The sequence below is a fragment of the Neltuma alba genome, unplaced genomic scaffold (assembly GCF_004799145.2).
Source record: "Neltuma alba isolate B1F8T4 unplaced genomic scaffold, ASM479914v2 tig00012398_pilon, whole genome shotgun sequence".
NCBI classification, from domain to species: Eukaryota; Viridiplantae; Streptophyta; class Magnoliopsida; order Fabales; family Fabaceae; genus Neltuma; species Neltuma alba.
The window spans coordinates 103,710-128,625 of NW_021636891.1; the positions used below are offsets into that span (position 1 = coordinate 103,710).

Below are 24,916 nucleotides of genomic sequence, written 5' to 3' on the forward strand. Positions count from 1 at the left end.
AATTTACTCAAACTTGTTAAATAATTTTTCATTAAAGACCAAACGAGACGAATATATTAAAATCCAAATGCAAATGAAGGTGCTATTGAGTTCATGACTGGAAACTTATTAAATGAGTTAAGAGTTACTTTGAAATCCAAGTTAATTTATGATTAGATCGTTTAAAAAGGGGGCAAAAAGTGATGGTATAATTAAACCCCAAGGAAAAAAAAAAAACAAGCGACTTTTGCTTTTTGCAGGCTAGAGTGGGCCAAAGCCTAAGCGCCCAGGGTTGCCTCTTTTTTTTTCCCGATTTGGAAAGATCACGAGTTTAAACCTGATCGCCTGAACCAAATTAAGATGTGATTAACCACAGTTTAATGTCATCTCCAATTCTTAATATAAAATCTAATTTATAGGTTTTTCATACAAACTAGACCTTAAGAAACGAGGGCAGTAACTAACATTAAAGTAATGTCATGTTCCAAAATGAAAAAGAAGGCTTCAGTTTCCAGGTGCCCCTTGGGCTGTTGCCATACTTCTATATGGTATATATCCTTCCTTCCTTCCTTCCTTTCTGCCCAGCTCTTTCACTTCTTTACTCACTCATGTTTTTCACGATTTGCTCCCACCACGAAGCACCTAAAACGAAAAAAGCGTCAACATGTCAATGCGTGTCCCAATAGTTTTTGTGAATTACACTCTTCATTATTCTCTTTTCTGGGAATTTAATTTCCACCGCACAAATAGTGACGTTACATAGTTTCTTTCCTTTTTTTTTCTTGGCTCGTAAAATATTCTTTTTGCCTTCTTTCTTGTTTGGGGAATAACTTGATAACCCAGCAAACTCTGGCCAAGAAAGTAAATCATATCATCAAAATCTCCTAAGCAGATCAGTATTTAAACGAGCTATCACTGAATAGAAACTAACCCACAACACAAACTACCTAAAGTAGCCATGGAGCAGGAGAGCAACAAGAAGACACTATTCTCATGGGCCATGAAAGGGAAATGGGGCGAGGTCATTGATATGTACAGGCAAGATGCGAGGCTTCACAATGCCAGAATCACTCGCTCTGGACACACTGCTCTGCACATTGCTGTCTCTGATGGGAAGGAGGATGTGGTTGAGCAGATGCTTCACGTCATGTCCCAGAAACAACCTCATAAAGAGGACCTTATAAAGGCTCTGCGAACTCCTAATAATAGAAACAACACTGCCTTGCATTTGGCGGCTTCCATGGGCAATTCCGGAATGTGTCACCTCATCGCTAGCGTGGAGCCTACCTTAGTGGATGATCGCAACGTCGACGGCGAGACGCCTCTCTTCTTGGCCGCTCTTCATGGCAGAAAACAAGCTTTTCTTTGCCTTCATTTCACCCGAAACCCTGACATCACTACTCCTCCCTTCGATGTTAACTGCAGAAGGAACAATGGTGACACTATTCTTCACTGCGCAATCAACGGTGACTTCTTCGGTACGTGTGAATTCTTCCTCAACCCTTTTAATTTCCACTACCCAGCTGGCTTCTCCATTATACATATACATAGTTTATTATAACATCATTTAATATATATATATATATATATATATATATAGATGTTGCATTTCATATAGTTCATCTGTACGAGGAGCTTGCGAATCGGGTGAATGAGGAAGGATTGTCTCCTCTGCATTTGCTAGCATCAAAGCCTTGTGCTTTCAGAAGCGGAAGCCGCCTTGGACGGATGGAAACCCTTATTTATCACTGTATATAAGCATTTAATTCGTCCCATTCTTCATCCATGCATATATGCATTGATACACACACACACACACCGTGTTTATTTGTTTGTTTGTCTGGAAGGTATATATGTTGAGGAGCTTAAGGCGGCAGCTTCAGCGGATGAACATCAGAAATGCCCAGGAACAGCCAAGGACGGTGACAGCCACGATTGTCCTGACAACTACAATACATTGTGTGGTTTTTTCCGGCTAATAAGAAAAGGGGTCTCTGTTGGTATGTAAATTTAATTACATTTGAATCCCACGCCATCTATATAAATTTTTCCCTCCATGCCCTACCTAAGAACTTGTTGACACATATAATTGCGCGCGACTAAAATTACTGTGTTTTCTGTTTCCAGTTGTACGCAAACCTGTTGAAAGAGACGCGGAAGATCCCGGAGTGGGAGGTGAGAGATCTTTTCAATTTTAGCACTAATTAAAATTGCACGTGTGAGTACCACTGAAAACTCTCATACCATTGCTTCATTAGGATCCCGAGCGGCCGGAGGTCAGGCAAATCTGTTATTTCCAGTTAATTACAAAACCTGTTGCAATTTGATCAGGTTCTTTTATCTGGTGCTTCTGATAATTCTGGGGAAAGGTACGTATGTATGCTTATTTATGTTTGACGCATTTCATGCTAAATATGTATGATGGCACATGGACAACATTAATGATTGCATTTGGAATTTTCCCCAGGATCTGAGGAATTGAGGAAGATATATCGAAAAAAGCAGACCCATACATGGTCTGTTCAGATAGTCGAACGACTTCTTCACCACGCTTCCACGTATGAGTACGAGTATGATGGGAGAGACCCACAAGAAGACGAAGGCTATAGTACAACGTCGTCACAGGATGACACCGCTGCAGCATCAATCAAACCTAGCAGCACCAAGGACAAAGGTAACGATGAGCAGAATCCTAAAAGGAGGACAACGGAGACTCCTATCTTAGTGGCTGCAAAGAATGGTGTGATGGAAATAATAGAGAAAATTGTGGAGTTATTTCCGGTGGCCATTCACGATCTCAATGAAGATAAGAAGAACATAGTGTTATTAGCAGTGGAACACAGGCAACCTCACGTGTATGAGTTCTTGCTCAAAAAGAATATTTACAAAGAGGGTTTATTCCATCAGATGGATAAGGATGGAAACAGTGCGTTGCACTTGGCAGCCACACTTCGTGAGGACAAGCCGTGGCTCATTCCTGGCGAAGCTCTTCAAATGCAATGGGAACTCAAATGGTACAAGGTAATTAATAACAACAAAATATGCATATATATATGTATATATTGATTTTTTTCCTGTAACTTCTGTGTTCTGATGATCTGGACGTAATTTCTGAAGCAGTTCGTGAATGAGTCAATGCCGCCTGATTTCTTTGGCCGATACAACAGGAAGAACGAAACCCCAGATGTTGTGTTCACCAATACTCACAAGGACCTCACAAAAACGGCCGCCGACTGGCTGAACAAAACCTCAGAATCATGCTCGCTAGTAGCCGCACTAATTGCCACGGTGGCCTTTGCCACGGCAGCCACCGTGCCCGGCGGATTCTTCGAGAAAACAGGCCACCCGATCCTTGAAGATAAACCAGAATTCCAACTGTTCGCCATCTCATCACTCGTAGCCCTGGGCTTCTCCATCACGGCCATGGTGATGTTCCTATCTATACTCACTTCTCGATTTCAAGAGAGAGACTTTGACAAAGACTTGCCCAGGAAGCTAATGATAGGTTTGACTTCCTTGTTCGTGTCGATTGCTTCCATGTTGGTGTCGTTCTGTGCTGGACATTTCTTCGTGCTCAAGGATACACTTCATTATCTTGCTCTTCCAATATATGTGGTGACTTGCCTCCCTGTGACCCTTTTTGTTTTGGCACAATTTCCACTCTACTTTGATCTTCTATGGGCTACCGTTACGCATGTTCCACAACGTAGCTACAGGCCCACCACCTGACTTCAACATGTCTCAGCCTGATTTGATCAGTGTACAATTGAACACTTAAAGTCTATCGCATGTGTGTGCTTTTATTGACTTATTATGATTATATATTATATATGTAGGAACTTGAATGTGCGAGTAATTTAATATTTTAAGGTGCTTAGTGGATGTGGTAAAGTGTGGCTTCTAGGCGTTCTAGCGTCAAACTTTATCTTTTTATAAGCATATGAGAAGTCACTCAGGAGGCATGGAATGACTTGGGAAGGGGGAAAAAAAAAAAAACCAAAATCGAAGAACTACAGAGTTTCAATTATATTTTTGAGTGGTAGAAAATTTTTTATCGAAAAATGAGTAGTCGACAATTTCAAATATGATTTGAGTCTTAATTACAAACTGTTAAGCATTAATTAGTTCAAGAAAGAGCATAATCATATTTCTCAATTTCTTAAAAATGGAGAGGTGAAAAAAAAACTCTTAAAAATCATGAATGATAATAATAAGAAAAAACTAACATGCAAGTTCTTATAATTTTATCTCATTTTTAATTGAGCTCTTAAAGTTTTTTTTTTCTTTTTATAGAATCCTTAGTATTGATCTCTACTCATAATTTGTTAATTTGCAAGCGAAACGTTAGTAACTGATGACTTGTCTTTGATTCAGCATACAACTAGATCTAACTTGGAAAAAAAAAAAATCAATCACATTACATATTACGTATAGATTGTAAGGAGACAATAATTTTGTTATGTTGATAATAAATACTCTTCCGGTCTTTAATATAGAACCCAATTGGTGAGTTAGTTTTTATTTTAAATATAAGACTTATTTCTCATATTTATCAATTTTCTTTAAATTACTTCTATAGATACTCCTTCAACCATAATCAAGTAGAAAAGAAAGATGAGATATTAAGAAAGATGATTATGGTATTTTAGGAAAAACGTGTCACATTTCTTATAATTAACTAACTTACCTAACTTTCTTAATCTAAACAAATTAGTTAAATGGATTTTATATTAAGGACCGGAGGAGTATATTTTATTCCATTATACCTGAGCGTGAAGCAGTCTCAAAAAAAAAGCCATGAGGAACTCGAGTTTTTGAGTCAAGTCGGTGTCCGTCAAGCCTCAAGAGCTATGGATTCAAGCTACGCTGAACATCTCCTCAGACTAAGCTTTTTATATATTTTGGTCTGTTACGTCGTGGGAGTATTTTTCAAGACATTAAGAATGACAATGTCTATGCTTTAGCTGGTTTGAAATTTAGTTCACTTACCTATGTTTAGTATGGGAGAATCAGAGGAGGGGAGAAAAAGTTTTAATGAGCTCGGTTTAAAAAAAATAAAGTTATAAAATTTTAATAAAAAAAAAGAAGTCATATAAGAATGAGCAAAAAAATTAGTTGATTACGATCTCCCTTCAACCCATTTTATCTTTCATGTTTTTTTAATTCTTTTCAAAATAATTTATTTAACTTGTAAAGATATTTTAAAGGGATGACGTCATGTTTATTATAATTATCTTAGTCATCACATTTATTATAATTAACTCACTTATCAACTTCTCTTAATATATCCAAACTAAGTAGTTTTACATCAAGAGCATTCAAATGCAAATGCAAATGAAGATGCAGTAGTAGAGTTGATGACCGGGGACTTAGAAGAGCATGGTCAGCGACTTAGAGTTACTTAAAACCCAAGGTTATTTATGCGTGGATCACCAAAAAAAAAAAAAAAGTAGCGATGGTTTAATTAGGCTCTTTTTTCTAATTGGAGGATTTGAAGCCAAAGAGCAGAGGCGTGTGACACGACTGATTGAGAGGCTTTTGCTTTTTTTTACCCCCTGCAGGGCACAAAGCAAGCTTGCGTCTCAACTCTTAATTTAACAAAAGGTGTCAGTTCCCAAAAGTTATTCCCGATTTGGAAAGACCACGAGTAGCTTATGACGCGAACGCCTGAACCTGATTGGTGATTAAGATGTGATTAACAACGCTTTAATGACTAATATTTGAACTGCCGTGTCCCACCTGCCCTATCAAACTTCTTTCTTTCTTATTGTCCCCCTCTCTTTAATTGAATAATTTCTCACTTTCTTATCTCATGCTTTTCACGATTGCTCCCCACCACGAAGCACCTTAAACAAAAAAGCACCAACATGCTGGGCTTTTGTAAATTACACTCTTCTTTGTTCTCTTTTTTGGAATTCCCAACGCACAAGTATACATTACGCCTTTTTTATCTTCTCTTTGTGGCTTATAAGATATTCTTCTGCTTTTTTCCTTCTTTGGGGAATAACTTGATAACCCAGCCAACTCTGGCCAATAAAAGTAGATGGATCATCAGTCTCTTAAGGTGATCATCAGTATTTAAACGGAGCAATCACTGATGTGGAAACAAAACTACGTAAAGCCATGGAGAGCACCAAGAAGACCCTATTCTCATGCGCCATGAAAGGGGAATGGGGCAAGGTCATTGATATGTACAAGCAAGATGCGACGCTTCACAATGCCAGAATTACTCGCTCTGGACAAACTGCTTTGCACATAGCAGTCTCTGATGGGAAGGAGGACGTGGTGAAGCAGATGGTCGACGCCATGTCGCAGAATAAAGAGGCTTTCCGAACTTCAAATAATAGAAACAACACCGCCTTGCATTTGGCAGCTTACATGGGCAATGCCAGAATGTGTCACATCATTGCTAGCGTGGAGCGTACCTTGGTGGATGATCGTAACGTTGACGGCGAGACGCCTCTCTTCTTGGCCGCTCTCTATGGCCGAAAACATGCTTTTCTTTGCCTTCATTACATCCGAAACCCTCTCACCACCGCCCCTCCCTACTATGGTAACTGTAGAAGGAACAACGGTGACACTATTCTGCACTGCGCAATCAACGGTGACTTCTTTCGTACGTCTCAATTCATTCTCTGTTAACTCTTTCATTTCCACTAGCCAGCTTCTCCATTAATATATATGTATATGTTTGTTTATTCCAGTCAACTGTAACATTATTTAACTAATGCTATATATATATATATATATATATATATAGATCTTGCATTTCGAATAGTTCATCTGTATAAAGAGCTTGCGAATTGGGTGAATGAGGAAGGATCGTCTCCTCTGCATTTGCTAGCATCAAAGCCCAGTGCTTTCAGGAGCGGAAGCCGCCTCGGACGGATGGAAACCCTCATTTATCACTGTATGTAAATTCGTGTCATTATTCATGCATGCAGGCTTAGTTAACTAAGGGGGAAAAAAAAAAGGAAGCCTTTTTGACTGATTCATCGATCGGCATGATGTTTGTAATATATGCATACTATGTTGAAGGTATACAAGTTGAGAAGCTTAAGGTAGAAAATCCAGCATATGAACATCAGAAATGCACACGTGCAGTCGAGGACAGCGACAGCCGTGATTGTCCTGACAACTGCAAAATATTGTGGGATGTTTCCCAACTAATTAAAAAAGTGATTACTGCTGGTAATTACCCCCTCCATCCCCTAGCTGAGATCTTGCTAGTAACCGGGACTTAAATTATTGAGTTTTCTATTTCCAGTTGTACGCAAACCTGCTAGAGCTGATGCGGAAAATCCCGGAGCGGGCGGTGAGAGATCTTTTGAATTTTGGCATTAATTAAAATAGCACGTGTGAGTACTATTGCAAATTAAACTATTATACCATTGTTTAATTAGGATCACACGTGGACAGAGCTCAGGCAAATCCGCTATTTCCAGTTAATTATAAAACCTGTTGCGATTTGATCAGGTTCTTTTATCTGGTGCTTCTGATAATTTTGGGGAAAGGTATATATGCTTATTTATGTTTAAATTATGCTAAATATATATGATGGCACATGACACTCACAATCCATATATGCTTATTATATATTTCGAAATTTCCCCAGGATCAGAGGAATTGGGGAAGTTATATCGCAAAAAGGAGAACCATACATGGTCTGTTCAGATAGTCGAACAACTTCTTGGCCACGCTTCCATGTATGAGTATGAGGATGATGGGAGGAACCCCGAAGAAGACGAACGCTATCCAAAGCAGTGGTCAGACGCCGATGGCATCCCACGAGTATCAATCAAACCTTCGAACACCGAGAACAACGGTAATGATGAGCAGAATCCTAAAAGGAGGACAACAGAGACTCCTATATTAGTGGCTGCAAAGAATGGTGTGATGGAAATAATAGAGAAAATTGTGGAGTTATTTCCTGTGGCCATTAACGATATGAATGAAGATAAGAAGAACATCGTGTTATTAGCAGTAGAATTCAGGCAACCTTATGTGTATGAGTTCTTGTTGAAGAAGGCTATTTATAAAGAGAGCTTATTTCATCAGATGGATAAGGATGGAAACAGTGCTTTGCACTTGGCAGCCACACTTCGTGAGCACAAGCCTTGGCTCATTCCTGGCGAAGCTCTTCAAATGCAATGGGAACTCAAGTGGTACAAGGTAATTAATTAATAATAACAAGATACGCGCGCGTGTTGTTTTTCCTTGTAATATCTGAATTATGATTATCTGAATGTTATTTCTGATGCAGTTCGTAAATAAGCCAATGCCACCTGATTTCTTTGTTCGATACAACAATAAGAATGAAACCCCAGATGTTGTGTTTACCAATACTCACAAGGACCTCACGAAAACGGCCTCCGAGTGGCTGAACAAAACCTCAGAATCATGTTCGGTGGTGGCGGCACTAATTGCCACGGTGGCATTTGCCACAGCAGCCACTGTGCCCGGCGGATTCATCCCAGAAACAGGCGAACCAATCCTTGAAGATAGGCGAGAATTCCAACTGTTCGCCATCTCATCACTCATGGCACTGGGCTTCTCCATCACGGCCCTGGTGATGTTCCTATCTATTCTCACTTCTCGATTTCAAGAGCAAGACTTTAACAAAGACTTGCCGAGGAAGTTAATGATAGGTTTGACTTCCTTGTTCGTGTCGATTGCTTCCATGTTGGTGTCATTCTGTGCTGGACATTTCTTCGTGCTCAAGGATACACTTCATCATCTTGCTCTTCCACTTTACGTGGTGACTTGCCTCCCTGTAACCCTTTTTGTTTTGGCACAGTTTCCGCTCTACTTGGATCTTCTGTGGGCTATCTTCAAGCACGTTCCACAACGTAGTTACAGTCCCACCGCTGGACTTCAATTGTGATCCTCAAGTTTTCCATGTCTCATCATCAGCCTGATTTCAAGTCTATTACATGTGTGTACTTTTATTGACTTATTATGATTATACTACTATATTTATTATGCAGCAACTTAAGTGTGTACGAGTGATTTAGTATTTTAATTTTTAAGGTGCTTGGATGTAATGAAGTGTGGTTTCAAGTGCCAAAACTTTATAGCTTAGAATGAAGCATATCATAGCAGTCATTCAAGAGGCATGACGAATGAATTTGATTAAGTTCAAGAATCTCATTAACAAGGAATCACGTACAAATGATAAGAACAAATATTAGTGAATATATATTAGCTTTCGGTGGCTATATGTCAAGGGTGTGTGTGGAGACAAAAATCATGGGAGCACCATTGGCTGTAGAACATGGCATGTGAAAGCATTATTTCAAGAGTTTGGGGGTTTTACGATTAACTAGCCATGTGCTTTTTATTCAGTACTCGTTACGATTTTTGCATTTGCAGCTAGCCAGGAACTTTAGTGTACGATAAATTTAAGATTTTTAGCATATATATTATGGGGATGTAATAGAGTGTGGCTACGGGTCCCAGAAGAAACCCAATTTTCGGCAACCTCATGTAACCGGACTTAAATTTCTCGGACGTACTTATCAAAGCATATACTAGACAAAGGCATACATAATTTAATACTACTTCTTGTACTTAATACTACTTTCGATCCTAATTATAAGAGTTAGTTAACTAATTTTAGAAGATTAAAAAAATAAGTTAAGTTAGTTATTTGTAATGAATAGGTGTTATCTTTCCTAAAACATCATTATTAATCAAGTGTATTGTCTAGAACTATTATTATTAGAAGGACTTTTTTGGAAAAAAAATACATAAATATGGGAGGCAAAATGGATTGGGATCTTATATTTAGGATCAAAATAAAAATCAAATAAGGTCTTCTATTAAGGACAAGAGGTAGTGTAAGAGTTAGTTGACTAATTTGAATAGATTAAGAAAATTAGTTAAGTTAGTTATTTATAACAAATAAGTGTTGCTCCTAAAATATTTTTACTAATCAAGTGTATTAGCTAGAACTGCTATTATTACAATGACTAACTTGAAAAAAAATAGATAAATATGAGAGATAAAGTGTACTGGGGGTTTTATAATTAGGACCAAAATAAAAGTCAAACAAACTACTACCTCCGGTCCTTAATATAAGACCCTGTTTAATTTTTATTTTGGTCCTAAATATAAGACTCCAATCTACTTTGTCTCTCATATTTATATATTTTTTTTTCTAAAGTAGCCCTTCTAACAATGATAGTTTTAGTTAATACACTTGATTAGCAATGATATTTTAGGAAAGACAACATCTATTTAGGACAAATAACTAATTCAACTTACTTCCTTAATCTTTTTAAATTAGTCAAATGACTCTTATAATTAAAACTGGAGGTAGTATTATATTAAGGACTGGAGGTAGTAGATTACCTATAATTAATACATGAGCTAGTTTGACTTTTAATTTGATCCTAAATATAAGATCTCAATTTACTTTGTCTCTCATGTTCACTCATTTTTTTCCAAGATAGTCCTTATAATAGCTGTACATATTAAATGTTTCATCAAACATTAAAACTAATACACCTGATTAGTAAGGATGTTTTAGGAAAGACAACATATATTTATTATGAATAACTAACTTAACAAACCTCTTTAATTTACTCAAATTAATCAACTAACTTTTATAGTAAAGAGCTGAAATAGTATTATCCACATATATTTAAATAGTTTCTTTTTAGCATCACACGTGATTAAAATTTTAAATAGTTGTATTAATCTATAAACATACTACTTATGATTCTTAATATAAGATACATTTGACTAATTTGAATAGATTAAAGAAGTTTGTTGAGTTATTTATTTATAATAATTAGGTGTTATCTTTCCTAAAATATTTTTACTAATAATATATTAGCTAAAACTACTATTAAATTGAATATTTAATATATGCAATTACAAGAATTACTTTGAAAAAGTTAGATAAATATAAGAAATAAAGTAGATTAAGATTTTATATTTAGGATCAAATTAAAAATTAAACTAGTTTTTATATTAAGCAGGTAGTAGTATAAAATGTTTTGTATTATTATACATTTATACTCTCTTAGAGACCATTCTTGGGACGCTCTGACGTGGCGGCTGGCCCTGGCGACTCGAAGGTGAGACTTGAGAGGTTAAGTTTTTTTTCAGTACTTTAATAAGTGAGAACATTTTTCTTTTCAATGGATAAGGGACTAGAGTCATTTTTCCGGAAGGATATTTCTATTTATGAAGACTAAAATGACTGATAATCTCTTATCTTCCCAGATGGATTACGCTGGATCTGGTTTGGATAAATGAACGTGGGGTAGCTGACTTGGCGGGGCCGATTGTTTTGGGTGCATCACCGCCGCTGAGAGGGTTGATGGAGAAAGGGAATCATTGCCGGCGGTGACAGAAAATCAGTGGCTACCGTCAGTATTTGGAATACGGAAAGCCAGGCGTGAGGGGGTCCGAGGCAGCAACGTCGCCGTTGGCTGAGGCTTGGAGGAGAAGAGGGAATCGGCGCCGGAGGCGACAGCGGTGACAGTGACTGTGCAAGAATTTCAAGATACTGCCTCAGATATTTCCTGAGCTTCTATTAGCTGAACCGTTTACTCACTGAAGTAGCCAGTATGGAGATTCCTTATCTAAATCGCCTGGCCCAGCATTCCTCTTGGACAAGAGTATACACTAGCAAGAGGTGATCCTTCTCTTCTTTACCATTGTCTGCATCCGCAAGCATCCATCAATATCTTGTAAATAGCATGCTCCTGTGTGTAATGTACTCCTTTTCTGCATCTGCAAGCAGCTCCCTCTTTTTCTTGTTAGGCCTTAGATTCTAGAGAGATGAGATATATTAAGGGCCTTCACGTCACTTTTCTGCCTAAACATGGGTCTTTTTACTTAAATACTACTTCTTCAGCTCAATGCTATTCAATGTAATCCTAACATCTCTCCCTCTCTCTAGGTCTCTTCTTTATAGTCTAAATGGTAAGCATGTGTACTCAGAATGGTTGAAGCTGCTATTAATATGCCCCTGAAATTTATTAAGCGGTTGAAAAACCAAAGCACTGAACTGGAGTGGTTTGAAAGGATTAGATGCTTGGTATATGAGATGATGGCAATGTGAAGGTAATAAAACTAGAGTTATAGAAAAGATCATGATGAACATGCAAGGAACCAGCATTAGGCAATGCTGAATTCATTTTAGGCACATTCAGAGTTGATTAAGTCGCAATTATACGTGTTACAATCTCATAAAAATCATGTTCTTAAAAATGCGTTCATAGCTACTCGAGCTTACAGTATACGGTTGGAATATACGTGGAAGTGATACTCTCTAAAAGGGTGTAAATTAATGCCAGCCGGAGGCACTTGTATAAAGGTTAAGATTCTTCTCTGCTGATATGGAATCTCTGGTTGTGGAAAAGGACTTCATTATTGTCAGTGTGGAACCATTGCTAAGTCCTAAATACTCAACACACCGTGGCCAAATAGCGTGATTGTGCCATTATGTTTCAAAGAAGTACAGTGGAAGATGTGTGGGTCCTCATTTTGCTTTTTATTACTTTTTCTGAATGTCATGTTGTACTTATTTGATGTTTTTGTTAATTTACATCAGGAGTCAACCTCATCATATTGCAAGGGTTTTCTTTTGCCAAGCGAAGAATGGTAAGCATTTATTTGCTGACTTTAAAGTCGTGACTGAGGTTTGGTTTTTAATCTATTAAATAGAGTCCATTCATGATATCGATCTTTGGTACAGATCGGTCATTAAAATTGGTGCCTCCAACCCTGTTAGCAGCAGAAAAGGAAGAAGCAAAGGCTGTATTAACCTTGTTTTTGAAGAAACAAGGCTTGAGTAATGCAGTTGCAGCAAGAACCATCAATAAGTCAGATGTTTTCGTCAATCACCTTGTATCGAAGATTCACTCTAAACATAAATCTCGGTACCTAGTAGGTTCGATTGCAACATTGTTTAGTTTTGCACTTTCATTTCATTTTAATTTCCACTTAGTCCTAATAATCTTAGTCTCCTTGACATGAACAGGAAGAGAACTTACAACTCTTGAGATTAGAGATGCCTTGATTCCTTATCTTGAATCCCTTTTTGAAGAATATGGAGACATTTTGATGGATTTCGTGGAAAACTATCCAAACCCTCCTGTCAAGGAAAAGCCTAGAGCGCCAATTTCTATTCCTAGTTCATTGGTGGAATCAAAGAAGACGAAAGCCATGTCTCAAGTTAGTGAGATAGACCGTGCTGGCAAGCTTCGTCCTCATATTGTCTATCTCTTGGAGTTTGGAATGAAAATTGAGCAAATCAAGAGTATTACTCGAAGATTTCCCTCATTTGCCTATTATAGCTTAGAAGGAAAAATCAAACCAGTTGTTGAGTTTCTTTTAGAACTTGGAGTTCCAAAAGAAGATATTCCCATCATTCTCACTAAAAGGCCTCAATTATGTGGTATCAGTCTCTCCGAGAATCTTAAACCCACCATGAAGTTCTTGGAAACCTTTGGTGTAGACAAGCAGCAGTGGGCAAAGGTGATATACAGATTTCCAGCTCTTCTAACTTACAGCAAGCAAAAGGTGAAAACAAGTGTAGATTTCCTCTATGAAATAGGTCTCTCAGAGGAGAACATAGGCAAGATCCTAACTCGCTTCCCCAATATTATCAGTTACAATGTGGAAGACAAGCTAAGACCAACAGCAAATTACTTTCGTTCCTTGGGAGTTGATGTTGGCATTCTTCTATTTCGATGTCCACAAAATTTTGGTCTCAGCATTGAGGCCAATCTAAAGCCTGTAACAGATTTTTTCTTAGAGAGCGGATACACCGTACAGGAAGTTGGGACCATGATTTCAAGATATGGATCATTGTATACATTTAGCTTGGCTGATAATTTGATCCCAAAATGGGAATTCTTTCTGACCATGGACTACCCTAAACCAGAGCTGGTCAAGTTCCCTCAGTTTTTTGGTTACAGTTTGGAAGAGAGGATTAAACCGAGATATGCTCGAATGAAAGAGTGCGGTGTGAAGTTGCTGCTAAACCAGCTTCTGTCTCTGTCAAGCAGCGACTTTGAGGAGGCCTTGAAAAAGAAAATGAAGAAAATGCAGCTTGACCGGGATTCTAGTTGAAGTGCCAAACATGGTGAACCACACAAGGCAAAATGAAGGCCTCGTCTTTGCTGTTTGTAGTCTTTTAGAATTAGAATAACAGATGCCTAACCTCGTGTATGTTTCACAGCATTATGGCAGAGCAAGAATTAGTAACTCGTGATGCCTATCCCGGAAAATTCGACCTGCATTGATTGCAGCCTTATTCTCAAGTTTTGGATGTTAAAACCAGTCTTGTAAAGTACATCAAATCGTTTCTACGTCCATACATTAAATGGTTCTACTTGTTTTGATGGACTTTATTGTGCTCTAATTGGTTTTGAAAGTGTTAAGTAGTCTTGCCTAGATTATTTGGTTTCGTGTTTTCACTTGGGCCGATCTTTTCTGTCATTATTGATAGTTTATTGAGAAAATTTGAAGATAATGTCTTCTCTTTTGATAGTTTAAAGGATGGATTGACAAATGACAATGAGTAGCACACGTGACGTACTTTTATTGAAACATGCCTGTCTTTCTCTCGGGGACCGGGATGCTCTCTGGGGATCCCTTGACTTTATGAAGTTGGTCTTACCAACTGCACTTTTTTTTAACGAAGAAGGAAAAGCCCAGAGAAAAGATTGAAAGCAAAACATTTTAACCAACTGCCCCAGATTCGAATATCAGAGGATCTTTTGCCTCATGGGTAATAGGCGTGTTTAAAATAATCCTGTCCCCCGGCTGGCTTGTTTTTGTTCTGGTCATATTGAGATGGGATAAACCCGTTTCAAAATTTTTTGGTATGGGACAAAAAATAAAACTAGAACAGGGTGATTTTGGTGTTCGTTTCCACGACACTTCTATAACCCGTTTCAACGCCTTTCTTCATTTCTAAGTGTTATGATGTTAGAAAGATGATGTAGGTTTTTTAAAATAAATACCAACTAGCGAACAGTATTTACATTGAGGAATTTTAGAGAGCGTAATATAAAATAGGAAAAAAATATATTTTTGGTCCTTGAATCTTACCTCATTTTAAAATTTGATTTCTGTAAATTTCTTTTTATAACTCCTCCCTACACTGTTAAAAATAGTCCCTATTATTTGAATATTTGTTTCCGTTATAACCTTTTTATTTTTTTTTTCTGGCCGAGTTTGCGTTATAACTTGGTCTGCTCCGTCTTACATGGCTAACAAGAGCAGAGTAAAGAGCCACATATGTGCCTTGTCGTCTACTAATCCCTGCCTCTTCGTGATTTTATTGCCTCTTTTTGCTTAAAATGCTGCGAACGAGGAAAAAAAGAAGAAGCAAACTTCATTTTTCGTCCCACAAAATTTGAATTGGCTTCTTATTTAATTTAACAGGAAAAAAATTCAGGTTTTTATTGGATTATAAGTACTAATATTTTAAATGAAATGAAATTTAAAGGATTAAAATGATTTGAAATTTGAGGGACCAAAATTAAAATAAAAGCAAATTTGTGAAAAAAATTATATTAACCCTAGTTTAATCAATGAAATCCTACTGAACTATAGCTTTGCTCGGCGTCATTTATCATCAAGTTGTTCCCGGAAAATGGTAACCCCTGTTTCTGAAACACTTGAAAGAGTGGAACAATAAAGTAAAATATGTCTCAATCACAGCTTAATCGGCTACAGTTACAAGAGTCCAAGAAGAAGCTGCTTGTTAAGCCTTTTTTTTGTCCATATATAATAATGAATGACCTACAATAACAATGATGGAAATAGAATCACGTAGTCGGCTCCAATAGATAATAAATTAATTCTCAGTTTTCAATTTCCTCTTGACAGTCAACTTCTTTTTGTTCCTGTATCTCTTAGATTGATGGAAACAGCTACACTATTTATTGTGATCAATGATCCGACCATTCTTCACAGGGCTTATGAACGTATGCATGCTCATATGTGTGTGTGTGTCTGTGTTTTAAAGAAAGAAAACACGACCCTGCTCATTGTTTCTGTCATTGCACGTACGAAGAGAGCTCGAATCGTCACCAATGGAGGTAGAAAAAGAAATGAGGTATATCTTCGAAATAACTTTCCGAGTTCTCTTGAATCTTATTTACCAAGTAAACATTTTGATGTGATTCGTGCAAGTTAGCTTTGTGGATATATATATATATATATATATATATATTTCAGGTATGCAGTAGTGACTGGAGGCAACAAGGGGCTTGGGTATGGAATATGCAAGAAGTTGGCAGCAAGAGGGGTGAAGGTGGTTCTCACAGCAAGAAACGAGAAGAGAGGATTGGAAGCAGTTCAGAAGCTCAAAGAGTTTGGTGTGTCGTCAGACTCTCTGCTGTTTCATCAGCTTGACGTCACTGATCCTTCAAGCATTGCTTCCTTAGCTCATTTCATCACCACCGCCTTTGGCAAACTCGACATCTTGGTATCAAATGCTAATATATTCTGGAACTCAAATTAACAGCTAACAAATGAGTATATAATAAAACCAACGTTTCTAACTGTCCGACACCGTCTTCCCTTCCAAATGATTTTTTTTTTTTTGGGGGTCAGGGATCTAATTACTACTGTGATTTGTGTTTGGAAACACGTTCCATGAAGTTGAAGCATCATGGAATGCGTTTTCTAACATGTACTATGTCTTTCTTTTGCAACGACCACATGATTGAAGGGGTTCTGACTCAATCAAAATGCCATGTCTGCTTGATCTTTGGTTCAGCTTTAAAACATTTAGACAGAATCTAAAACACTTCAGCATACCATCATATTTAAACATCGTGAGTAATTGTAATTAGATATGAAACTAGTTGGAGTTTAGTGGACAAATGATTAGCCAACCAGATTTTGTCTCCATATCATGTTGGCGCAGGTGAACAATGCTGGTGCTGCAGGTGGCAAAATAACAGATCCTGATGCTTTGATAAAAAAGGTAATTAGCTTCAATTACCTCCCTCCCACCCTCTATTTCAAGTACTCAAATTTTGATTTCTTGGCTTTATGCTATGATTTCCTCTTTAGTGTGCATTTCATTTTAAGTTGGGTTGGATGGAATGGCTGTAAAGCTTTCTGAATGATAGTTTTCTTCATGCACAAGCATAACACTAGTGGAATCAACTATTATTACTCAGTCAAAATCACCAGTATCTGTGAATAGCGGAATGAATGTAATAATTAACAATTGAGTGTTGCAGAGAAATGGTGCAGAGATTGATTGGGATGAAGTAGGGTTCCAAACTTATGAGATGGCTCAACAGTGTGTCCAAACTAATTTCCATGGCACACAAAGAACTGTGGAAGCTCTTCTTCCTCTTCTCCATTTGTCCTCTTCCCCCACCATTCTCAATGTTTCCTCTCGAGCCGGCATGTTAAAGGTAACAATTTTCATTTGTTCATTTTCTTTTAAAGGATATAACTTTACACAAAATGGTTATAAATTTAAGTAATTTATTCGAAATCATTTAATCTTCTTTACAGAACATACAAAATGAGCGGGCTAGAGGAGTGTTAAGTGACATAGAAAGCCTGAACAAAGAAAAAATTAATGAAGTGGTTGAGGACTTTCTCAAAGACTTCAGAGAAGGGTCACTGAAGATGAAAAGATGGCCTACTTTTGCTTCAGCTTATACAGTTTCAAAAGCTGCTGTAAATGCCTACACAAGATTACTAGCTTCCATGTTCCCTAATGTTCACATAAACTGTGTGTGTCCTGGGTTTGTGAAGACTGATATGACCAATAATATGGGCACTTTAAGTGTTGATGAAGCTGCTGAAACTCCTGCAAATATAGCCCTTCTGGCAGATTCTGCACCTTCTGGCCTCTTCTTTACTAAGGATGGAGAAATACCATTCTAATCAAGTTCTTGACTTTGCATCAACTTTTGTATGTTTTGGATTAAGAATACTTTAATTACTTGGCTTAGCTGTTTAGTTATAAATTGTTGCTGTAACGTACACTCTCCTTCGTTCTATCCCAGTTAATGTATTGTTATTGTTTTTCCCCCCCATGTGTAACATACACTCCTTTGTGTTTTCTTTCCCTATATTTCCCAAAAGATTAGTGAATTCTACCTCTATCCAAGTGAAGAATCTGGAAACAAACATCGTTAATAGTTAGATTATTAAGTCTCTCTGTACTCTGTAGTTAGAGGTTCTACAGACAATCTATTTTCAGCACTTCATCATATGATTAATAAAAAAATTAGTGATTATATATATAATTTGATTAAAAGTGATTTTATTTTCAACCAGCTACCGGAAGAAAGAAACTCAAACTGGTTGAAATAATAGCTTGCCCGATTTTTCCATTTTTCGAACTTTCGACTAATTTTATAGCAAAGTGATGGGCTCTGTGAAATTTTTGAACCAGTTCACCAATTTTCGGGCTAAACCAGTCAGTTTGGTTCATTTTTGAAAGCATTGCCCATTCATTCACATATGGCCATCCTTTTCATTTCTTAACTTGCGTTCATAGTTCAACCATGTGCCTCTCTTTCACTTCTATTTAGCTGCTAAGTAACGGCTTGTGTAACAGAGTTTAGTTATACTCTAATAGTCCAAGTAATCATCTTAGTTTGCATATTTTTAATCTAGTTGTTCAAACTCTCATGTTCCATTATCAATTTCTCCTTCAAATTTTACAGCATGGTCCAATAAAAAGATTTAGCTATTTGTACATACAGAGCTGCGAAAATAGTTTAACAGTTATCAAGATGCAGCACGGATGGGAAAAGAGACGGCCCGGGGGGGGGGAGATGTTTGTGTGATTCAGTTCAAATAGTTGGTCAATCACCTTTTAGATTTGTCTTAGTACAACTTGATCCTGCGTTAATTTTCGGGTCCAACCGAGCAGCGGTTTCTGCTTTTATGCCATTTTCACCCTATCAGGACTATCTGATGCGTAGTCAAAGAGTACGGAATTATTATGCCACACACGCAAACTCGCTTACGACCCCGGCCCAAATAAACGGCAGAACTTGTGGACTTTGGCTACGAAACAATAGTCAAAATCCAAAAGCTCTTTCATTTCTGTTTCTATACAAACGAAGAGTCTGTAAAATTTAATTCCCATCATTCTCTTTTTGTTATGTCTTCTTCACCCTTTCAAGGAGCTTGTGTTCTTTCTTCAACAATCGCAGAAGCAACAAAAAGGTTACCGATTTCAAAAGCTTCGGTTCATTTCTTTCCTGCAGCTACATGTCTCTTTCGCATAAAATTCTTCATGTCGTTTGCAGGTATGCAGTGGTCACTGGGGCAAATAAAGGGATAGGTTTTGCGATATGCAAGCAATTGGCTTCTAATGGTGTCAGAGTTGTTCTGACAGCCAGAGACCCAAAGAATGGCCTTGAAGCTGTAGAGAAATTAGGGTCAGAGTTTGGTGCGTCTGGCCAAGTGGATTTTCATCAGCTCGATGTGAATGACTCAGCTAGTGCTTCATCTCTTGCAAATTTCATTACAACCAAGTTCGCCAAACTTGATATCTTGGTATGAATATGGCTCATCGTATTTTTATTTTGTTCTGATGACTACTCTCAGCTCTTTGTTGATACCACCAGATCGTCAAGCACAAAAATCCCACATATATTCAGATTAGTAAGTGTTCCAACAAAGAAATAAGTGTTTTTTTTAATATAAAAAGAACAGTTTTTTTTTTTTTCCCCCAACCATAAGGCTTTTTCTTCTTTACTATAATTGCTTTTCCTAGTTCAGGAGAAAGGCAATGAATAAGGATTAATTTGAATAAAAGTATAAAACACATTTTAAGACCAATAAATAGAAAACTTGCCGTACTTAAAAAAGCAAAAATGTAATCTCTAACATAAAGTAAAAAACTTATTGATCGACTTGAGTAGTACTCCTCCGGTCCTTATTATAAGACCCCATTTGACTTTTTATTTGGTCCTAATTATAAGACCCCAATCCATTTTGTCTCTTATATTTATGCATTCTTTCCAAGATAATCCTTCTAATGATGATAGTTTTAGCCAATATACTTAATTAGTAAGGATATTTTAGGAATGATAACACTTATTTATTATAAATAACCAACTTAACTTACTTCCTTAATCTTCTCAAATAAATCAATTGGGTCTTATAATTAGGACCGGAGGAGTAATATTTGTTGCGGCGGTATCGTATGATTTGAGTAGTACGCATTTAAAGCCTGATTATCAGGCTTTAAATCGTAAATTGACTTTTGAAAAGACAATAGATTTTTAGCGTGACGAAATAGGCTCAAAAGGAGACCAAGTCTCGCATCCTAGCCTCGTATTCGTATGATGCTAACCAAGCATGCATCAAGCTGGTTTTGTGCAGCAGCATATACGTCATATTCTTGAAACCGGAAACTTTTCTTGATTATGCGACGGTAACTTGGGAGACACACTTGAACTTTTTGCTCTCCATTGAAGCAACTTTCTCCATTGTATGTGCCTTGTTTTTCGCATTTCGCTATTCGGCTCTGTTGAACCCAATTTTTTCTGTCGACATCAACCAAATACTTCTACTATTTGTCCTCTTTGGGTTGTATAGTATCATTTCCTCCTTCAAGAAGTTAAATAACTGAATTTGAATGCATTCCTGATGCCAATTAATCCTCAATTTCCGTCGATAGTTCATAAAAGGGAAAAAAAATCATGGCTTTTGCTTTTGCCACATTAGAAAAAATCATTGTTTTACAGCTGCTTACCTGACCTTTTCAGTCATACTTTATTTCTTTACACTTCTTCCCGATGGATCATATATATTAAAATAAATGGCAATGAGCGTTTTTTTCTTTTGTAGGTTAACAATGCAGGAGTTGCGGGATTACATATTGATAGGAATGCTTTGGTATCAACATCAACCACTTATCAATAGGAACCATGAATTTAATTGATTTAATTTAGAACATATTTTCAAATATCAAGAGCAAATCTGTTATCATCCATTGCAGGCAAAAGGGACTCCTGTTGATTGGAGAAAAGTACCAAAACAAACTTATGAATCTGCGGAAGCAACTATTAGAACAAACTATTATGGTGCCAAACAAATGTGTGAAGCACTAATTCCCCTTCTACAGTTATCAGACTCACCAAGGATTGTTAATGTTTCCTCCTCATTGGGAAGGTTGGAGGTACTCATTGCGGAACCCCTTATAGATGGTCGACTGTTAAACAAATTCCAGATGGAAAAATAAGAATAAAATATTATAGAGTTTCCTTTTTTTGATAGTATATATGTGATTAAGTTCTTTTTTATTGATGAGATTGAGTACAGTTTTTGTTACTCATGCTGATATTGTAGAACATACCAAGCGGGTGGAGCAAAGAAGTACTAAATGATGCTGAAAGCCTGACGGAAGAGAAATTGGATGAAGTTTTGGAACAGTTTCTTGAAGATTTCAAAGAGGGATCCTTAGAAACAAAAGGCTGGCCTACTGATTCATCAGTGTATACAATGAGCAAAGCAGCCCTAAATGCCTACACAAGGATTCTTGCCAACAAGCATCCATCCATCTGCATTAATGCTGTTTGCCCAGGTTATGTCAGAACAGACTTAAGCTCCAACACTGGTTATTTGACTGCGGATGAAGGTGCTCAAAGTGTTGCGAGGGTGGCTCTGCTACCTAATGGTGCTCATTCCGGCGTCTTCTTCAATCAGAATCAAGTGGCATCATTTTGATCTAAGCACAGACCTCAGCAGTGAGAGACAAAATAAAGTGTTTTAAGTCCAGCTTAAACAGTCATGACAAAATAAAGAATCTTTGAAGTTGAATCCCAGTTATTCTTGTCACATGTCGACAATTGAAAATTTGGTGAACAATATATAACTAACCATTCTTTTTATACATTTATCTCACATCCCATGTTATTAGTTCGGGTTTGAGCAAAGACAAAAAATTGATGAGGTATAAAATAAATGTCATTCAATCGAATTCGAAAGGCAGAATTTTTTTTTTTTAAAAAAAAAACCTAAAAAAGTTCATGTTCCTTAAAGAGCAGTAACAACTTTACCGATTAATGGCTAATTGAAGGACCAAGTGGCAATTCTGGTCAGGTTACATTTGTCACTTCCTTTAAAGGACACGTCTCCCTTTGGAGGTTTAAAATGTTGTCGCATCCTTTACCTTATCTCAGCTCTTGTCTTCGCCATTTCCGTTTTCTGAAGCTTTGGCCATACTGTGGCAAGCAGGTAACAGCACCGAGGAAGATCCCTTGTGCATTTCTTGTGTGTGACTTCGCTCCTCGTGGTCTCTTTTTCAATTTTCAAAGAGCTTGTGTCCTTCGTTCACAGATGGCAGAAGCAGCAAAAAGGTCGCCCATTTCCTCAGCTTTGATTCGTCTCCTTCTTGTAACATCATGTGTCTTCAGTATGAAATTCTATGACTGGCAATTTGCAGGTATGCAGTGGTCACAGGAGGAAACAAAGGAATAGGTTTTGGGATATGCAAGCAATTGGCTTGTAATGGAATAGTTGTTGTTTTAACAGCAAGAGATCAGAAGAAGGGCCTTGACGCCGTTGAGAAGTTAGGGTCAGAATTTGGTGTGTCTGGCGAAGTGGTTTTTCATCAGCTTGATGTGACTGACCCTGCTAGTGTGTCATCCCTTGCAAATTTCATCAGAAACAAGTTTGGAAAACTTGATATCTTGGTATGATTACATTCAGACTCTTATTTGGCTCTGTTTTCTACTATTTTGTTCTCCGCTGAAAATCTCATACTGCCAAGCACCAAAGTCCCACTCCCACACGTATTCAGATCAAAAGTGCAGCCGTCCAGAAAAGAAGCTATTTTACCCCATAGAAGGAAAATCGTAGTAGATTTGACTTTGCTACTGCGTGAGAAAAGCAAGAATGGAATGGAAGACCAACCTAATAAATAGAAAACATTTCTAAGCGCAATCATTTTTTATTTGACCATCAAACAAGGCTTTAATCAAATGGAAAGGCACCAATTTCAAGCCAGATATAGAAAAGACAATAAACCTGCCGTGTGGTCAACTGGGCTCAAAAGAGACCCAGTTACGAGTCCTAACCTCTGAGTCGCATGATCCGAACAAACTGATCAGAGTCACAATCGTGGGGTAATTTTTTTTTTTTTTAATAACAAACTAAGTCATACTTCCAAAACTGCAAGATTGCTTTCATTATCCGATGATTATCCAAAAACGAGGGACTTTCTGCTCTCTCCACTACTGTTTATTATCAGTACCTTATTCATTATGGTGTTGATATTGGAACTTCAGCATCCAGCTCTGGAGAACCTAATCTAACCCAGCCTGACACCAATTCACTATTTAGTTTTCTCAAATAACATCTTCCCTAAATTGGAAATACCAAAGGCTTTATTAACTTCTTGTTTCCCCCCTTTTACGTTTTGTATTCATTGATGCTTACGTGGTCTTTCAGTTCCACATTATTTCATAGTTCCTCTTCCCCAGTGGATCTACCTCCCAAAATAGAAGATGATATATGTTTGAACCCTTTGTAGGTTAATAATGCTGGAATTACTGGAGCACACGTTGATAGGGATGGTTTGATTGCATCAGTAACTGCTCGGGTATGTTTTCTGAACCATACCGATTTGTGAATAGGGCTTCGGCTAAAGCTCCATAGGCTTTTAGCTGTTAAGCTCAAGTCCAGGCCTAAGCGTCTTACCCTAAACATCATTTTATTTGCGTGTGTTTTTGTCGTCGTCTTCCTACACATCATTGAAGGCAATTTGCATTTTGAATACTGACTCAAAGTTCAAGAACTTAATTTTGGGTAAATTTTGGATCAAGTTTGCACAAATCAAGAGTAAAACAGTACATAACTTTCTTATCATTCACTGCAGGAGAAGGGGACTCCTATTGATTGGAGTAAAATCATAACTCAAGATTATGAATCTGCAGAAGCAGGTATCAGAACAAACTACTATGGTGCCAAAGAGATGTGTCTTGCACTAATTCCCCTTCTTGAGTTGTCAGACTCACCCAGGATTGTTAATGTTTCCTCCTCAATGGGGAAGTTAGAGGTATGTAACGGTAACTAAATACAAGTTTTGTAACCTGGTACGGAAGCTAGGCTGTTGCAAGCAAATTTTAAATGACGAAACATCATAACGAATTATTGATAGGTACATGTGATATTGTGTCACATGTAAACAATGTGGACAGTAAGTGAAAACTGAGGAATGAATCATACTACATAAAACAAGCGTATTATAAATATTGATGGATTGATTAGATTCTTATCTATCAATGACATTGAGCATAGTTTTTGTTGCTGATGCTAATGCAGAACATACCAAGTGGGTGGGCTAAAGAAGTACTAAGTGATGCCGAAAATCTAACAGAAGAAAAATTGGATGAGGTCATGAAACAGTTTCTGGAAGATGTTAAACAGGGTTCGTTAGAGACCAAAGGCTTTTCTGTATATATAGTCAGCAAAGCTTGCATGAATGCCTACACAAGGATTCTTGCCAAGAAGTATCCATCTTTCTACATTAATGCTGTGTGCCCAGGTTTTGTGAAAACAGATATAAATTACAACACCGGTCACTTGACTGTGGATGAAGGTGCTGAAAGTGTTGTGAGGTTGGCTCTGCTACCTCATGGTGGTCACTCTGGCCTGTTCTTCATTCGGAGTGATGTGGCATCATTTTGATCTCAGCAAATGACTTTTATCAAATAAATTTATTCGATTCGGTTTATATGTAATTGTTGAAGGCTTGCTAGACCTATGATTTTTCCTTGTATAACTGGAATCCCTATGATTAATGAATCGAATGATTAGCCCTTGCTCAAAATCGTCTCCCGGCTCCAATATTTGGTAGGTTTTCAGTGTTTATTATTATTATTATTATTTTGGCTTGTGTCTTTATTGTGTAGATTTTGTAGGTTTTTCGCACGTATTGTAATTTTCATTAGATACCAAAGTTGATTTA

General features: G+C 37.4%; 5 protein-coding genes across 7 annotated transcripts; all 5 read left to right on the forward strand.

Annotated features, from left to right (window-relative positions):
* Positions 1–1,660: 1,660 nt before the first annotated feature.
* On the forward strand, positions 1,661–3,780 carry LOC114726654 (uncharacterized). The gene is made up of 6 exons (XM_028913319.1): positions 1,661–1,729; positions 1,827–1,979; positions 2,107–2,154; positions 2,238–2,348; positions 2,447–3,000; positions 3,100–3,780. The coding sequence occupies exons 1-6, from the start codon at positions 1,708–1,710 to the stop codon at positions 3,706–3,708; spliced, it is 1,497 nt and encodes a 498-aa protein (XP_028769152.1). The 5' UTR covers positions 1,661–1,707; the 3' UTR covers positions 3,709–3,780.
* Positions 3,781–6,102: 2,322 nt separating this feature from the next.
* Positions 6,103–8,947, forward strand: LOC114726664 (uncharacterized). Its single transcript, XM_028913334.1, has 7 exons — positions 6,103–6,595; positions 6,740–6,889; positions 7,018–7,170; positions 7,247–7,294; positions 7,383–7,493; positions 7,595–8,151; positions 8,243–8,947. The coding sequence occupies exons 1-7, from the start codon at positions 6,103–6,105 to the stop codon at positions 8,861–8,863; spliced, it is 2,133 nt and encodes a 710-aa protein (XP_028769167.1). The 3' UTR covers positions 8,864–8,947.
* A 2,198-nt stretch (positions 8,948–11,145) lies between these two features.
* LOC114726655 (transcription termination factor MTERF5, chloroplastic) lies at positions 11,146–14,399 on the forward strand. 3 transcript variants are annotated; one of them, XM_028913322.1, is made up of 5 exons: positions 11,147–11,626; positions 11,894–12,057; positions 12,548–12,597; positions 12,692–12,875; positions 12,977–14,399. In XM_028913322.1, exons 4-5 carry the CDS (start codon positions 12,791–12,793, stop codon positions 14,068–14,070), a joined length of 1,179 nt encoding a protein of 392 aa, XP_028769155.1. In that variant the 5' UTR covers positions 11,147–11,626; positions 11,894–12,057; positions 12,548–12,597; positions 12,692–12,790; the 3' UTR covers positions 14,071–14,399. The 3 variants fall into 3 exon arrangements, with proteins under 3 accessions (XP_028769153.1, XP_028769155.1, XP_028769154.1); XM_028913320.1 differs by lacking the exon at positions 11,894–12,057 and having other exon boundaries at positions 11,146–11,626; positions 12,692–12,886; XM_028913321.1 differs by lacking the exon at positions 11,894–12,057.
* Positions 14,400–16,043: 1,644 nt separating this feature from the next.
* On the forward strand, positions 16,044–17,865 carry LOC114726665 ((+)-neomenthol dehydrogenase-like). The gene is made up of 5 exons (XM_028913335.1): positions 16,044–16,066; positions 16,189–16,438; positions 16,883–16,942; positions 17,205–17,384; positions 17,488–17,865. The coding sequence occupies exons 1-5, from the start codon at positions 16,044–16,046 to the stop codon at positions 17,863–17,865; spliced, it is 891 nt and encodes a 296-aa protein (XP_028769168.1).
* Positions 17,866–18,902: 1,037 nt separating this feature from the next.
* Positions 18,903–24,778, forward strand: LOC114726666 (uncharacterized). Its single transcript, XM_028913336.1, has 10 exons — positions 18,903–19,161; positions 19,245–19,494; positions 20,794–20,841; positions 20,945–21,124; positions 21,295–21,669; positions 22,012–22,304; positions 22,391–22,640; positions 23,480–23,548; positions 23,825–24,004; positions 24,271–24,778. The coding sequence occupies exons 1-10, from the start codon at positions 19,097–19,099 to the stop codon at positions 24,634–24,636; spliced, it is 2,076 nt and encodes a 691-aa protein (XP_028769169.1). The 5' UTR covers positions 18,903–19,096; the 3' UTR covers positions 24,637–24,778.
* Positions 24,779–24,916: the final 138 nt, after the last annotated feature.

Bases quoted from the DNA above. Each gene is read 5' to 3' on its own strand.
- LOC114726654 (XM_028913319.1), top strand. From the start codon at position 1,708: ATGGAAACCCTTATTTATCACT. The intron at 1,730-1,826 runs GTATATAAGCAT...TTTGTCTGGAAG, and splicing joins GGAAACCCTTATTTATCACT to GTATATATGTTGAGGAGCTT. The intron at 2,155-2,237 runs GTGAGAGATCTT...TTGCTTCATTAG, and splicing joins GGAAGATCCCGGAGTGGGAG to GATCCCGAGCGGCCGGAGGT.
- LOC114726664 (XM_028913334.1), top strand. From the start codon at position 6,103: ATGGAGAGCACCAAGAAGACCCTATTCTCATGCGCCATGAAAGGGGAA. The intron at 6,890-7,017 runs GTATGTAAATTC...ACTATGTTGAAG, and splicing joins GGAAACCCTCATTTATCACT to GTATACAAGTTGAGAAGCTT. The intron at 7,171-7,246 runs GTAATTACCCCC...TTCTATTTCCAG, and splicing joins TAAAAAAGTGATTACTGCTG to TTGTACGCAAACCTGCTAGA.
- LOC114726655 (XM_028913320.1), top strand. From the start codon at position 11,559: ATGGAGATTCCTTATCTAAATCGCCTGGCCCAGCATTCCTCTTGGACA. The intron at 11,627-12,547 runs GTGATCCTTCTC...AATTTACATCAG, and splicing joins AGAGTATACACTAGCAAGAG to GAGTCAACCTCATCATATTG. The intron at 12,887-12,976 runs GTTCGATTGCAA...TGACATGAACAG, and splicing joins TAAATCTCGGTACCTAGTAG to GAAGAGAACTTACAACTCTT.
- LOC114726665 (XM_028913335.1), top strand. From the start codon at position 16,044: ATGGAGGTAGAAAAAGAAATGAG. The intron at 16,439-16,882 runs GTATCAAATGCT...ATGTTGGCGCAG, and splicing joins TTGGCAAACTCGACATCTTG to GTGAACAATGCTGGTGCTGC. The intron at 16,943-17,204 runs GTAATTAGCTTC...TGAGTGTTGCAG, and splicing joins CTGATGCTTTGATAAAAAAG to AGAAATGGTGCAGAGATTGA.
- LOC114726666 (XM_028913336.1), top strand. From the start codon at position 19,097: ATGTCTTCTTCACCCTTTCAAGGAGCTTGTGTTCTTTCTTCAACAATC. The intron at 19,162-19,244 runs GTTACCGATTTC...TGTCGTTTGCAG, and splicing joins ATCGCAGAAGCAACAAAAAG to GTATGCAGTGGTCACTGGGG. The intron at 24,005-24,270 runs GTATGTAACGGT...ATGCTAATGCAG, and splicing joins CCTCAATGGGGAAGTTAGAG to AACATACCAAGTGGGTGGGC.